The sequence below is a fragment of the Pyxicephalus adspersus genome, chromosome 3 (genome assembly GCF_032062135.1).
Source record: "Pyxicephalus adspersus chromosome 3, UCB_Pads_2.0, whole genome shotgun sequence".
Taxonomy (NCBI): Eukaryota; Metazoa; Chordata; class Amphibia; order Anura; family Pyxicephalidae; genus Pyxicephalus; species Pyxicephalus adspersus.
The window spans coordinates 126808407-126824200 of NC_092860.1; the positions used below are offsets into that span (position 1 = coordinate 126808407).

At 38.4% G+C, this 15794-nt stretch overlaps 1 protein-coding gene across 6 annotated transcripts in view; it reads right to left on the reverse strand.

The window, feature by feature from the left end:
• N4BP2 (NEDD4 binding protein 2) overlaps window positions 1-15223 on the reverse strand; it is a 43030-nt gene extending 27807 nt beyond the window's left edge. For 2 of the 6 annotated variants that reach the window (XM_072406304.1, XM_072406298.1), the window contains exons 1-5: window positions 15067-15204; window positions 10200-10361; window positions 7912-8187; window positions 5027-6050; window positions 3140-3264 (exon numbers count right to left, since the gene is read on the reverse strand). In XM_072406304.1, coding sequence (XP_072262405.1) covers window positions 3140-3264; window positions 5027-6050; window positions 7912-8119 — 1357 coding nt within the window. In that variant the 5' untranslated portion in view covers window positions 8120-8187; window positions 10200-10361; window positions 15067-15204. The other 4 variants (XM_072406300.1, XM_072406302.1, XM_072406299.1 and 1 more) reach the window with 4 other exon arrangements.
• Between the last annotated feature and the right edge of the window lie 571 nt (window positions 15224-15794).

Here is a 15794-nt window from a genome sequence, read left to right on the forward strand (position 1 = left end):
CTTGGTGACAGTAAAGGGGTTAGAAAGTATATTTTCTAACCCGTGCTTTTACTTGTGTCTAACCAGTGCTTTTACTTGTGTCCACTGGCTTTCAATTATTAAAACATTTTCATTGTCCATTTCTTCAAGAAAAGTCTTTTAAGTTCAAGCAAATGTTTCACCATCAAATAAGTGCTTCCCCAGTGTGTTGTTTGATCCAAATTGGCTCCTTTTCCTGCAAATATTTTCAAAATGGCATCTGTTTTAGAGGCCCTGGCTGCAACAGTTACTTGCCTCAATTTGCCAATTAGAGTAGCTGCATGACGATCTTTCAATCCATCTCTTATTGCAAGTTGCAGAGTATGAACAGCACAAGACATATGTTGAATAGTACTACGCTTAGATGCTTCTTCAACAATGTTATACAAAATGTCACTATTCTCTTCGCTTTCACGTTTTCCAATACTTGCAGAACTGTCTTCCTTTATTATCTGTCACTTTCTTCATTTTCTCAACTGTGCTCAACATATTAGAAGCAATATCTGTCACAAGACATAGAATCTGTTCCTTTTTTATTTCAAAATCTTCTAGAACATCCTCCACTAACTTATGAGTTTTTAAACCATTTCTCCATTTAGGCCTAAAAATGCTGGAAAGAAGGATAGTGGTACACTATTCTTTACTACCACTTCAATAATGTGGTTTTTGAATTTTTCTGGTGTCATTGTTATGGTAACTTTGTCAGATATAACTAAACTTCCTAGTTGTGTTTAGTCTCCAGTAGATTTCTAAATATTTTTTATCCCAGAAGAAGATGGAATATTTTCGATGATATCTTTCTCATTCACAACTTCTAACACTTTAGGATGAAAACGCTGCAAGTGTCTTTTTAAATTTGATGCTCTAGTAGGTGCATTTTTGTTAGACCCACTGAAACTGCTAATTTTTGCATAACGTTGTTTTTCCCCATCATCTTCAAGAATACATTAGCACACGTAATTTTTCCAATCACTTGATAATGTAAAGTGCTCATAAACAGCAGACTTTATCGTGTTTGTTGACAGACTTTTTGCCATTGTGAATGGGGTGCCACTTTCACTAAAATATAAATATAAAATATGTTATACTAACTAGCATATTCTTTGATTTAAATACAAACATACACATAGTCCTGCACTATTGCAAACATACATACAACACGGCACTATACACACAAATAAGCTAAAGCCCTGCACTAAACTTAGACTTTAGTCCTATATGGGACTTAGAATTTGTCCTATACAGAAAAACATGCACAAACATATAAAGTATACACACAACACAGAGCCCTACATTTTACTCAGAAACATACACACAATATGCACTATATACAAACATTTATACGTTCCTGCACCATACACACAAACATACACACAGCCCAGCAGTTTTATCAAGAAACATGCACACAGCCTTCCATCATAGTACACACAAGCAGCCATGCAGTTTTAAAATAAACATGAACACTTACAGCTGAATCCAAAAAGCTGTTCCTCCAAGTTCTTCTAAGCTCTTTTAGCAGACAAGAGGAAGTTAAGCAGACACTGCTGCCTTTACCTTTGTTTGCTGATCTTCTGCTGAAGACAGGGCATTGGGAGGCTCCAAGGCCAGGGGGGCCACTTAACAAACTTCCTAGTATTAAGTGGTGTGCAAAATGATGTTAACGTTCAACCCTGGATAGGAGCATAAATGAAGAGTACAGAAGAGACACCTGAACACACATCAAGCCATAGCATTCACCTACACCTATATCATTACACTTGTTTACACTCAAATGAACTTGTTAAACACATTATATCTGAAAAAAAATTAATACATATTTTGTAATGTACATAATCCAGATTACAATAATGTGAATATCAGGTTGTATAATAGCTCAGCTGAGCTTTACACTAGTAGAAATACAACTATGCACTGGGCTTTATTCTTACATCAGTGAAGTACTTAATTATGACTAGTGTTTGTGAAATAGGACATTTAAACTTGCTGTATTTTTTTTTTTTATAATTTAAATTGATCAGGTGTCGGAATCGGCACATTTTTATCAACTCCAACTCCAAGTAACCAAAATTGTCTCCGACTCCACAGCCTTTCTTTTTGCAACCACTGATTACGGTTACCAGGAGAGATACGAGATGAACACATATAATCGGTTCAGTGTATCCCTATTCTCATTCCTGAAGAAGCAGCCTCAGTGCTGCGAAACGCGTCGAATCAATGAAGGATACTCTTTCCTCCTTTTTTATAGAAAACCAATTATTTTGATGTGGAAGGTTTTTTTGAGGAGAAAGTAACTATGCAGATAATGGTACATTGTTCTTTATGAATATATGTCATGTTTTATGGATTTTAATTGTTTGGTTATAACACAATTATTGATTTTAAAATAATGATCTACCCCTTGAAAGTCCCACTTTGGAAGTCTCTTGTTCAAAAATTTATTTTTGCAATATGTCAGTGACATGAAATTTAAAGACATTAAAAATGGCTGCTATCACATCTGATGATATACAGTATATAAGACCATGGCCATTGTCTACCTAAGGTTATGATGTGTGGTATTTGGCTGTAAAGGAGGGTTTGGTTTCACTTTAGGGTCTAAGGACCTTTTTTGGTTTTGGATAAAGAATAGTTTAAACCCCTGTGAAGTTTTTCCTTGTTGTCTTCATCCCATTAAAATGATTTTGCCCAAAGTATGTAAAACCTTAGTTGTAAGTGCAAAAACGGTCACCACGTACAGTGGTCAACAGGTCATTGAGAGGGTGAATCTTTGCAGTGCGATACAGACAGACAGCTATGAAATCAGGCTGGGATTCTAATCCTTCCCTATGCTATTTAAAAATAAAAAGGCACTTTTTATTATTTTTTTTAACAGCATACAGATATCCATTGGCCTCATGTATAAAGACATTTATTGGCACTCTGGAAGCTATACAAGGCTACAGAAAAAAACATTTATATATAAAACATACCAATGACAATATAACCAGATTCCTTGTCTCAGTATTAAAGGACTTGGTTCCAAATGTTCTCGTTGTAATACTATTTTTTCATATTCCAGTACATTTTGTTCAATATAGTACATGTAAATTACATGTTGCTGCTTTAAAGACTATATTCATACCTCGCTTGTGATTCCAATCATGAGCTTCACTTAAGCAGTTCACATCATACTGGTATTGGCCATTTTGATAAAAATAATCATCAGTGCTTAGAATAACTCCGGTCGGATTCTGCTCTAATAATGTTCTGAAAAGAAGGAAAACATGCCATGTGTTATTATTAATATTAAACAGGATTTATATAGCGCCAACATATTACGCAGCGCTGTACATTAAATAGTGTTATGCAAGTCTAATATATAATATTAAACTTTAAAGGGTAAAATTAGGACTTTCTATGGTAACTTTGTAAAAATATTACAATATATTGTATGTGTGTGCAGCTTAAAAAAATTTCTGTGGAGAATACTGATCATGATGTATACTATCTGGAATCCACTATGAAGAGAGATTTTATATAGCTTCTCGAGTAACAGGAATGGGTCTGTTTACTCTGATGAGTATGCTTGCATGATGCCACATTTTTAAATTGGAACTTTAGTTTTACTTTAATGCATGCATGTAATGCAATGTATCAGAGCATACAGGTGTAAATGGGCTTTAAAGCATTTTTTTAAATGATACTTTAATTACATCAGATTTATAAATGGACAATCTGTGGTTTGATCGCCATACCATGTTTACCTGAAAGTGTTGATTAAAAAAAAACCTATTTACTTTAATGGAGAAAGATCATATTTGAAAGCAGTTTACGTTTAAATTGCAGCTGTGAATTTGGCACCTGTGGCAAAAGTGCTGATCGGTGTGTTTGAAATAAACACTACCAATCTCACCTCTATCAAAAAGGTTATAGGTAACATCAACTGTGAAAGCAGAACTTTAAAATGCAGAAATTTTAAAAAGTAAAATATTGTGAGCAGGCTGATTCTTGTTTGTTGAAGGGACGGGCAATCTGACGTCGGCAATAATATAAACGTACCTGCCTGTTCACAATTTTTAAGGTACATTTAGCCCTTTTTGCTCTTTTGAGGGTGTCACCATTCTCACCCGACTCTCCTCTAGATTTGGGTCTTTCCCCATCTTGGTTGACCAGGTCAAAATGACATAACTCTCACACTTGTGAGCAAAAAGTGATTTACTTGGTATTGGACGATTTTAACATCTTTAGCTAGACACAGCCCAAGTGAACTCAATGATACAAAAGTGATACAACAGACTCTATTACCAATGTACAATTTAACATTGGCTCCACTCATATTAGTACACATTTTGTCTCTTTATCCCAACACGTTTCTCCCAAAGGCTTCTTCAGGAGATTTTTTATGGAGACCTACACTGGATAGGCAAAATACCTGGACTTATACTGGATTTGCCTATCCCATATAAGTCTCCATAAAAAGGCCCCTGAAAAAGCCATTAGGTGAAACACGTCGGATAATGAGGCAAAATGAGTACCAATATGAGTTGAGCCAATGTGACATTGTACATTGGTAATAGAGTCTGTTGTATCACTTTTGTATCATTGAGTTCAGTTGGGCTATGTGTAGCTAAGGATGTTAAAATAGCCCAATACCAAATAAATCACTTTTTGAAGTGTTGCCACAAAAATGCCTTCTCTTCTCTTTCTTCAGATTCAGCAATGACAACTTGTGATCAGGTAGGATTTTTATTGCAGAAGAGACATGTGGTGCACTAGCACTGTCAATAGAAAATGAAGTGACATTTTACAAAACTTCTCTCCTGGTTGGCAAACAGCAACAGAGGAGCACAGACAAAATAAAATTGAACAGCTCTTTGCTGTTGCTGAATTTTGCTCTTACTTTGCCCAGCATAGGAAGGAACAGGTTGCATATTGAGTAATAAAATAATAATTTCCACTCATATGTATTGCCAATTAATACATTTTACATTTCTGTATTCACTCAGTAAGATTTAAACACTGTCTTTACCTTGCTAGTGTGGATTTCCCAGATCCTGGAGCACCTCTCAACATTATTAATACTTTTCCTACCAGACGTGTGACTTTTTTAGAGCTCTGAGCATTAACCTGTGGTTTGGGTTTACACACATTTATGGGATTCACATTTTCACCAGTCCTCTGTGTTTGACGAAATGGATTCCAGACATATGAAGAAGGAGCCTGAGCATTACAGAAATTGACTCCACTAGGTTGTTTTGCATATGACCACTGAAAAGGTTTAGCAACTACTGGAGTGATGAAGGTGCCCTGTTGATTGAATGCTGGAAAAAATGTTGACGCCATTGGATTCCATTTAATTTGTGACTTAGGGGAAACACTTGATACATTAGATTGTGTTGTCAATACTGATTGGATGCTTTCATGGCTAAGTTTTTGAAAAGTCGGCGTTTCACTGCTTGCAAATAGTCCTTGGGAATTTGTGGTTCCAAGCTTATTATTCTGTATAAAACTACCATTTGTGCCTTTTGAAAGCTTAATATTAGCATCCAGTTCAGATGATGATTTGGTAGGGAGACTAACATCATTACATTCATGAAGTGAACCACCAGAGTTTATCTCCTCTGCCATAGCCAGGCTTATCTGAGGCTGAGCAATGTTTTCCATATACTCCCCATGGAATAAGGTATTCTCCGGCGATACAGACTGAACCTGTTGTGACAAAACATTACTTGTTGATACTTCCGATGCAGGAATCCCAAGTTGCTCTGCGTTATAATTGTCTTCACGATTTTTTAAGCCATACCGATCCAGTGCTTCATCTAACAAAATATCCAGGTCGTCACATGCAGTCTTATCAACGTATTGATCATCTAGGTAGCCTTCTGCTTTGTCAGTTACAGTAGCACTTGTAATAACCTCATTTTCTAAACTCTGTGAATTATTCTGAACACCATCCAAACATGCTGCAATGTTTTCAAAACCTGTAGACTCCAGCTGACACTCTCTTTTAGCAACCGTTGAGAGCTCCAAGAGATAATCCATCACTACCTCAACTAGTAAAGGGAAAGAAAAATCAAGTTAAATATGATGCCATACCAAAAAATCATTTTGCAGATACATGTTCTAGCCAAAAAACAACTGACTACTACCACTGCCAATTTTGCAGTTTAAGGCAAGTCCAAAATTAACTAAATAGGCAACAAGAGCACTAAAGCACAGACACCTTGTGGTGACTGAAATTCCCAGGGTTAGTCTTTAATAAATCTATAAATCCCTAGGTCCAATTTCTACACAGGGTGCTTCCGACGTTAAAGCCCTCACTTCAGCTGTCAAATTCTAAATTATCTACTGCCCAATGAGGGTCTATCATTTGATAGTTGAATACCAGGGGTAGGGATTTTCAGCAGGATGAGGTAATATTAGCAAAATTTAGTAATATTAGCAAAATTAGCAATAACAGCAGTTTTACAGCACTACTGAAATGGTTTTAATTGCTCGTGACTGTGCCAGCAGATATATTAATTCTCTATTTCCTTTGACAGGCTTAACTGTTCCAAAAAAGTGGCACTAAAAGAGATTGGGATAAACCATAAAAACAGTGACAGGTCATAAAACACCTCACCTCAACCATCCACGGCACAGAGAAGTTCTACAACACCTGGTTCTACCGACTCCCCAGACTACAGAATCCATGTGTCTGACATAGGAAAAAGTCTGATATACATAAAATCTTAGATGTCTAGTGTTAAGTTCCACATTCATTGACAACACACATCCTCATTCTCCACATCTGCTGTTTAGATTTTTCCTTTACATCCCACCCTCACACCCTAGTGCTCCCCAGACTATCTTACCTTCTCTGTCCCTATCCCATTTTTGCTCTATTTCAACATATGGTAATATTTGTTTTTCATACTGTTCTCAGCTACCTCCATACTTAAATTTCAAATGTCTACGTTTCTTTGTATCTTGGGTAATTGAAAATTAAATAAATTAAAAAAAACAAAACTGTTGACAGAGGTGCTAACAATGACTAGATAAGTAAAGAATGGAAGCAGGTGTTTCCTAAACATAAAATGTTTTAGGCTAACAGGGTATTGGGGAATTCACAACTTACCATGTGTAATCCCCTTGTAGTAGTGTAATAATATAGTTCAGCTTCCCTCTTCTTTCCAATGCTCATCCAGCGCTGCTCCTGGCGATACATTTCTGATGTCAGGCATGCGCAGAAGGAGCAGCCCACAGCCACATGAATTATGTGACACACATAACCCAGGTGGCTGCGGATTTACCCTTCAGTCTTTACCACCATGAAAATAAAGATAAAAGGGAGGGGTCCTCTAACCAATAATTAAAAACAAAAAATACATTTTTTAATAAATAAAAGGGAAAGAAAGTCACCACTTATATAATGTTAAAATGTTGTGATGCTTTAAAAGCATCATGAATGTGAGCATGTGATAACAAGATGGGGGTAGGACAGCCAGTGTCCTATTCCCATCACTGCCTTACTTCATCACTTCAATAACTGGGGGTTGAACATTGGGGTTGCTGTTTCAAAGGTGTGTCTAAAAGCCCAAAATTGTAAATGCAAATTGGGGACCCCCGGGGCCACTTACATCGCGATTTATATCCACCTGGGATGAGCAGTCCCACCATGATCGATTCAGAGGACTAAAGCTGCTGATAAGAGGTGGGCGGGGGAGGCACTATTGCTAGGTGCTGCGCCCAGAAGAGGGGCTGGCCAGAACTATGCCTTTTAAATAAACAGAAGATTATATGGGTTGGATATATAAAGGACAACTTTTGTAAGAGAAACATCTGGAGGTGCCATTGTTGACCAATTCTTCTAAAACATTACACTAATTTTAACCTTCACACTTAAAACACATGTATACATGATATAAAACCTACCTTCAGTATATTCCGAGAGCACCATTTCTACCAAGGAAGGTTCCAGGTTGGGGAACATCTCACACATACGGCTGAGCATCTCTTTCTTGTTACCACTCATTGTTGGTGGAGGGGGCAATGTAGTAGAAGATGAAAAATCCACAGCTATGCTGGGGTTTGACGTTTTCCTCTGAGGACTAAGTGACAAACTCTTTCTTTTTCTAGGCATCTCCAAACTAAAATCATCCAAACACAGTCTGCCTTATTTAATTTCCATTTTAAAACATTTATTTGTAGCTGAAAAGAACAAAATACAAAAATTAGTACTTATTTTTTTGTATCGTCACCAAGTACATGAACTGTAATAGATACATTATTTGCTGCATTGGAGAGCTTAACCATTGTTATAAATTAATATGAGGTGTTTTAGGCTGGGTGCACATCTGCAATAATTGTGAAAGATCCTTTCCAACAACAAAACACAATGCATGAACAAGCGCTGAACATGCAGTGTTATTCTGCTCTATAGAGAGGAGAGACGGAAAGAGACGGAGCGGCACTCCACCGCGCTCTCTCTCCTTGCATGCATTACGATCTTCGTCGTCCGTGGATCTGCCAGGACTGACGACGGAATGACAGAGGACGAGCGCTGTACACACAACAGATTCTCGTCCGATATCAGCCATGAGGCGATTATGGGAAAAGAATCATCTGACGTGTGTATGTAGCGTTGCTATGCAAGTTTTTTTATTTTTTCTGCACTTTCTATTTGCTTTGCTGACGAGGAAATGAAAACAAAGCTTACAACTGAACACTGGGATAAGCAAATATTGTTTCAATACAGGATGTATATTCTTACCTGAATCTTGGAGTGGTTTTTGTGTTTCTTCTAGATCTTTGCAGTATTCAATGTAAAAATTTGTAGCAGGAGCTTTTAGTGATAAAGATTGGTCACTGCCACTCCCCTCTCCTTGAGCAGGGAGGTTGTCTTTTATCCTCCCTCCGCTGTAGTTTTCTTCAGGCATTCTGTAGTGGTAGGGGACCTGCTGAGGTGTCCCCAATGCTCTGTCCCTGCATAAGCTATGTGTAGTACAATCATAGAGTCCCTGGTACTTTTTAAAAGTTAATAATGAACTTTGCAAAGGTATTTGATGCACAAAAAGTAGATTATAATCCTTTTGGTTATTATCAAATCCAGTTTTAGCTTGCACATAAATAGAAAGTAAGTAGGAAACATACAAATATTATGCAAGCAGAAACTATGCCACTGCTCCCAGATATTATCATTTTTATATAGCACCGACATATTACGCAGCGCTGTACATAGTCTATAGTCTTGTCACTAACTTTCATTTAAAGGGGCTCACAATCTAATGTCCCTACCATAGTCAAATGTCTTCAGCACAGTCTGAGGTCAAATTCTGGGAGGAAGCCAATTAACCTAATTGCATGCTTTTGTGATGTAGAAGGAAACCGGAGAACCAGGAGGAAACCCACGCAAACACGGAGAGAACCTGCAAACTCCACGCAGATAGTTTCCTGGCCGAGATTCCAACCTGAGACCTAGCGATGTAAAGACCAGAGTCCTAACCACTGAGCCACTGAACAGATCCTGCCCACTGCCCTGAATGGAGGAGGAAAATGTTGTTTATAGGTGTTTTTTGTTAATAAATTATAGGCTGTTCTAATATTGTCATTCTGTAGAATTAATTGACACATTGCTTGGGAGATTTGCATGGTATTTTGGATATATTCAACAAATTAAATTTTCACCAGAGTTGAATTTCATTTTCATTGTGATATACAGCCATCATATGAATGAATCTACTATAATGTCATTTTGGCATACACAGGATTAGTGCTGGAAAGCATTTGTATACCCGTTGGAGCTTGGAATTAAACCTTAAGCAATTCCTTAACACTAAAGTCCACCAATAAAATACCTGTTAAGCCATGTATACAAAACAGTTGATTCTCAATCCCCTGACGAAGTTCATCAATACGCAGTGTTGGATCAATGAACGACCCATAGGGAATGACTGCTGTGCATTGCAATGGAGGAAAGTACAGCGGGGTGCCGCTTAATTATTCCCCTAATCACCTCTCCACAGAACAAAATGGCACTGTGTGTACAACACTTAATCCTTCATCTGTCAATAATGAAAGGTCATTTCCAGCAAAATTCATCTGTTGTCCATTGGACATCAACAGGGCTTAAAAAATCTCTTCTGCAGATACAAAACTAAAAGCTCAAATTTTCTATCAAGTGATGAAGTATGAGAGAGAGAATTAAAATAACTTTTACCTACATTGCAATAAAATCCATCAGCACCGAAATTTATTTCTGTGGAAATACAGGATTTGAAATGTAAATTACCAGACAAAAGAAATGCAGCTTGTCTTCAAATTCTCAGTGTGCACACGAATATCAATTCTCTTATCAGCACACAACAGCTTGCAGCCAAGGTCTCCTGTAAACATACCAACAGAAAAAGGTGACCCTTGTTCAACCAGCTGCATGAAGTTTATGTCAGACAGATGTTTTCTGCACCACTTCTTTTAATTGTAGTTTAACAAAACCATAGAATGACTGGGCAGTTTTTCTGTTCATTGTGCTAGGGACATAGGGCTTACCATGGGGAAACATTTCTTATGTTAAAATTTGGTATGGAACGGTAGAATTCTAGGCAAACAGCAAAATAAACAAATGAAATACATAACTAAACTAGACTACATTGTTTACCCACAAAAAATAAAAAAAAGGATGTCATAGTCATTTAGCCGTTTCTCCTTAGTTTATATCTTAAAAGTAAAATATCTTGCCGTGGCGATAAAGACTGAATGGGAGCGCAGAGCTTTCTGGGATACATACGTCACGCATCCCCGGAGGCTCCTGGCTGCTCCTTTTCTTCTTAATAATAAAAATAATAATAATAATAAACAGTACATGGATGTATTAGATATGCAATGACTTTCCAGGCAGTAATTCATAATAATATTATTGTCACAGGTTGATATTCTAAAATCTGGAGGAGTGCCAAATTTTTGAAAATGCTGGATTTTTTATGGTTATTTATACTGTATATATTTACCAGAAAATGACTTTCTCTGTGATCGACAATGCATGATGTTTATGTTTTACACTTCCTCTTTTATTTGCTGAATCCATAATGGCGGTATACAGCAGCAAATAAATGATAAAATGAGAAGGAATGCCTGTTAACATATGCAAGCAAGATCCAACAGCTGATTCTGGAGTACAGCGCCATCAAAACAAATGGCGCCTTCAGAAAACAGTGGCGCGCCAACGCGGTAAATTTGTAAATGCCCTCTGAAATCCATGGCGGAAATCTGAAGGAACCAGATTATCGATGGCCGGAATTTTGAATGTCAACCTGTATTATTATTATTTTTAAACAGTATTTATATAGCGCCAACATATTATGCAGCGCTGTACATTAAATAGGGGTTGAAAATGACAGACAGTGACACAGGAGGAGGAAAGAACCCTCGCCAGAAGAGCTTACAATCTAGGAGGTGGGGGAAGTAACACACAATAGGATGGGAGATATGTAGTGGTGGGAAGTAGTCCCGGTTTCAAAAGACAGAAAAAGAGGGGTAGGCAAGTTTGAAAAAATGGGTATTGAGTGCTCTTTTAAATGAGCAGAAAGTAAGAGCAAGCCGAATAAGACGGAGAAGACCATTCCAGCGAGTTTGGCATGCGCACAAGGAGCTTTTTTTCTACATTAAGGTAAGAACAAATAAAAAGCTAATCTCATGCATGCGCAGTGAATTCAGGAGTGCGAGATCAGGTAACATAGCCAGGAGATGAAGACGACGCAAGATGGGCGGCGTTCGGTGCTTCCTCCTCGCCAGGACAAAGTTGGATTACAGGAGAGCGCAGGTTACAGATTACAGGTAAGTTTTTTTTTTTTTTTTTTTTATTTCGTTACGCTTTAAAACCCATACACAGGACAAATTTCTGACACCGAAAATGATCATTTGAGATGAATTTTTATGACAGTGTAACAAAGAACGCTGCTTTTTGGAGAAAGGGGGGATTACATTTTGTGCTCCCAGTCAGTTGTACACAGGATACAATTATCTATCATGCATAGTAACTTGCCTGATAAAACAGTTTCGCCAGAAATAAGGGGAAATCTCTATTATGGATCCCAAGATAGCAAAATAACCTAGACAAAAGACATGACCGGCTGCTGGGAATCAATTCCCAAGCACTTGTTCAGGATTTACTTCAATCTAGTCTTGGCAATCAAGAAGGTCAAAGACCTGAACTTGCAAGAAGACCAAGTGAAGATATTAACACCAGCAATGGAGCAATAGGAGGCGAGTTTTGTTCTACTGAGGAATCCCATTGGGTCCGTTAGAAGCTATTCCCCTTTATAGTCTTTATCAACGCATGTGTAGTGAGATTGCGGCAGTCTTTTTTTCACAATTTACAGCAGCTAGGTCACCTGATCTCATGTCTGTGCGAAATCAGGTGACATAGCCAGAAGCAGGAAGGTGGTGGCCACGCCTGGCATTTAATCCTGAGACAATGAGGAACTGATCCAGAAAAGCTCAAGGTGGATTGACTTAATAAAAATTCCTTTATTTTCACTTACTACTGCCTTGTAAGGAGAAAGTCATGAACTACTGCCACCGACTCATTTATACTACTAGGTTATTTAACCTCCCCAGCCATAACCCCGAGTGTGACTCAGGTTTAAAAAAAAAAAACAAGCTGAAAGTGGTAACCCTGAGTTGGGGTAGTTAAAAATGTAAAAAATAAAGGCTTACCTGGTCCAACCGGCGTCCTGCCATCCTCTGGCCGTGTCCTCTTCCTTGCATCTGTCCCCCTGCCAGTGCGCTGACATTCCCCAGGAGTTCCCACTGACGTTGGTGAGTGCAGCCATCGCTAGGGGCACGGTGGGAATTTCAAACTATTTTGTGTTGCATTCAATACAAAATAACTGCATTGAATGCAATAAAGTGGATTTATATGTCTAAAAGCGGTACATTGTCTTTCATGAAAATTTATTTTACAGTGTATTATAATAGTATAAGTATAATAAAGTATGAAACACAAAATCATGTCAATGTTTATTATTTTTTTTTAATTTAATTTATTATGACATGATTTTGTGTTTCAAACTTTATTATACTGTAAAATAAATTTTCATGAAAAACAATGTACAGCTTTTAGACATATAAATCCAGACAGACATGAACCACCCAGGTTAAGCACCAATTTAAGGGGCCACTGTTTGCATTCTTTGCAGGTTGTTATTAATAAAAATATTGCTAACACAAAAAAGGTGAGTGTTGAAAAAAATCATCTATTATGGGTGCCTATTTAATATTAAAGCGGATCTAAACTCAAAGTTTTTACTTTACATAAAAGGGCGGACAATTCTTTTATATAAAGTGAAAATATTCTTTTTTTTTATTGAAATTTTCAAATAAAATAAACAATAACATTACATAACAAATTTGCATAGCATAACAGGAAGAAGAAAAAAATAAATAAAAAAGGAGGGGGGAAGGGCAAATAGGGGTTCAACGGCAACACTCTCTACAAAAAAAAAATAAGGAAGCTCCTCCTCTTTCTGTGGCGATCAAGACTGAATGTGAGTGCAGGGCACCCAGATACCTATGTCAAGCATCCCCAGAGGCTCCTGGCTGCTCCTTACGTCAGGCATGCGCAGAAGGGGCATTTTACTACACTAAGGGGAAAGAGATATCAATCTCAAGCACCGGCACTCTTTTTTTTCCCCCTTTAAAGTGGGCTACGTCATCCGATCTCACACCTGCACAGGGTGAAATCAGGTGATGTAGCCAGAAAAAAGAAGAAGATGGTGGTGCCCGGCGAAGGAGAATTACAGGACAGGACCCGATTTAGGAAATGTCCAGTGAGTCTGAGGGATCTTTGCACTTTAAGGAAAGTGTAATATTTTTTACTTCAGTTCTACTTTAACCTCCCTGGAAGTATGAATATTAAAGCTTACCTAAACTCAGAAATTTCACTTTACATAAAAGGGTAGACAACCCTTTTATGTTAGGTAAAAATTCTGTTTGTTTTTTAAGTGCAACATTCTTTTTTTATTTAAAACAAAAGGGTGCAACACCACCCCCTAATTATGAATGAATGAGTGTGCCAAGAGCCTCCGGGGATGCGTGCCTTAGGTATCCCAGGAGGCTCTTGGCTGCTCCTTCTGCGTATGCCCGAGCATCCCAGGCATGCGCAGAAGGAACCTTTACGTGAAAAGAGAAAAATTTGCCGATCTCACGTATGCAAGTTTTTTTCCAACCTTTGTCACCCGATCTCGCGCCTGTGTCAGGTGACGTAGGAAGAAGAGATGTGACCACGTGGGACCTGATGGAAGAAACCTCCTAACCGATCGACTGCGCTGCGGGATTGAAGGTAAGTGGATTTTTTTTGTTGTCTGTGTTTTTCAGTTTACTTCCTCTAAGTATTTTTAAATGTAAAAGCGGTAAATTTAAAAATACTTTGTATTTTAAATTTCCTGTTTGGACTCCCGGCCAGCATCTGCTTCATTCACACGTCGTGGACGGAGATGCCGGCCAGGGAAGAAGATTCCGGGCATCGCTGGAGGACGCCGCGGGCACCGCTTACCAGGTAAGCTTTTTAAACTGCCTGGCAATATCACCCCGAGTGTGGCTCGGGAGTTACCGCTTTTGGTATGGAAAATTGATCCCGAGCCACTCTCGGGATTACCGCCAGGGAGGTTATACATACGTTTTTTTTTTAACTATTTTTATATCTTCACCTTACTAGTCAATGGCACCATGATCTGCAGAAATATTTATTATTATTATATTGTTTTTACTAGATTGTAAGCTCTTCAGGGCAGGGTCCTCTCCTCCTCCTGTGTCACTGTCTGTATCTGTCTGTCATTTGCAACCCCTATTTATTGTACAGCGCTGCATAATATGTTGGTGCTATAAAAATCTTGTTTATTAATAATAGTAATAATAATAAATCCCCCCGGGTTTTAGAAGCTCAATGCCGCACACTGCATGAGCTGATGGTATGTGTGGGCGACATAATAATACTCCTCTGCATTCCATAACTACAACTCCCACAATGCACCCCGTCTAGCCAATAACAGCCGCTCGTTTCCCTCACACTCGACTCCCAGTCCTTATATTTACCTGAGGCGGCGGACACTCCTCCCACTCACACCCGCCGCTGTCACCCGCCCGCACGTGAAGGACGCACACCGGACAGCAGCAACCCAAACAACAACAGCAAATTCAGCCAACCAACTGCAAGGAGAACCAGCCCTGTCACGTGACCCACACCTTCTACGTACGGTGCAGCGTGCTCTGCTGTACAATAATACAGAGATAACGGCGATCGCCCCCTGGAGGCTTGGAGGAACATACATAAGCGTGGTGTTTCAGTTAATGAGCCGGAAAGGCTTTGGTTTGTTGTATCCTGTGTAGAATTTAGAACGTTTTCTACACAGTTTTCTGTTTTCTTAACGTTTATTTACACAGAATTGTATGTTGTAACTTCCATTTATGCATGTAGTAATACAGGTTACAATGCACCAGATTAGACCAAGAATCAAAAGTGCATTTATGTTTAGGCTAAACTAATTCTAGACTAATTCTAGACTAGACTAAACTAATTCTATAAAAAACTGCAACCATGCAGGTCCTTCTGTAATCAAATAAACATAACTGCCTGATTTTTTTATTACACTTGTTCTGTCGCAGATGCTGCAATCTTCTTTCTTGTCCTCTTCTGGTTTTGAATTTTGGTCGTTTAGATTGGCTGGCCCAGAATGATACCTGCGCAGCCACAAGAGGGACAGAAGAAGACAGCAATCAGGCAGGTGAGTATGATTTATTGTAGAAGGGACATCGCCTGGTCC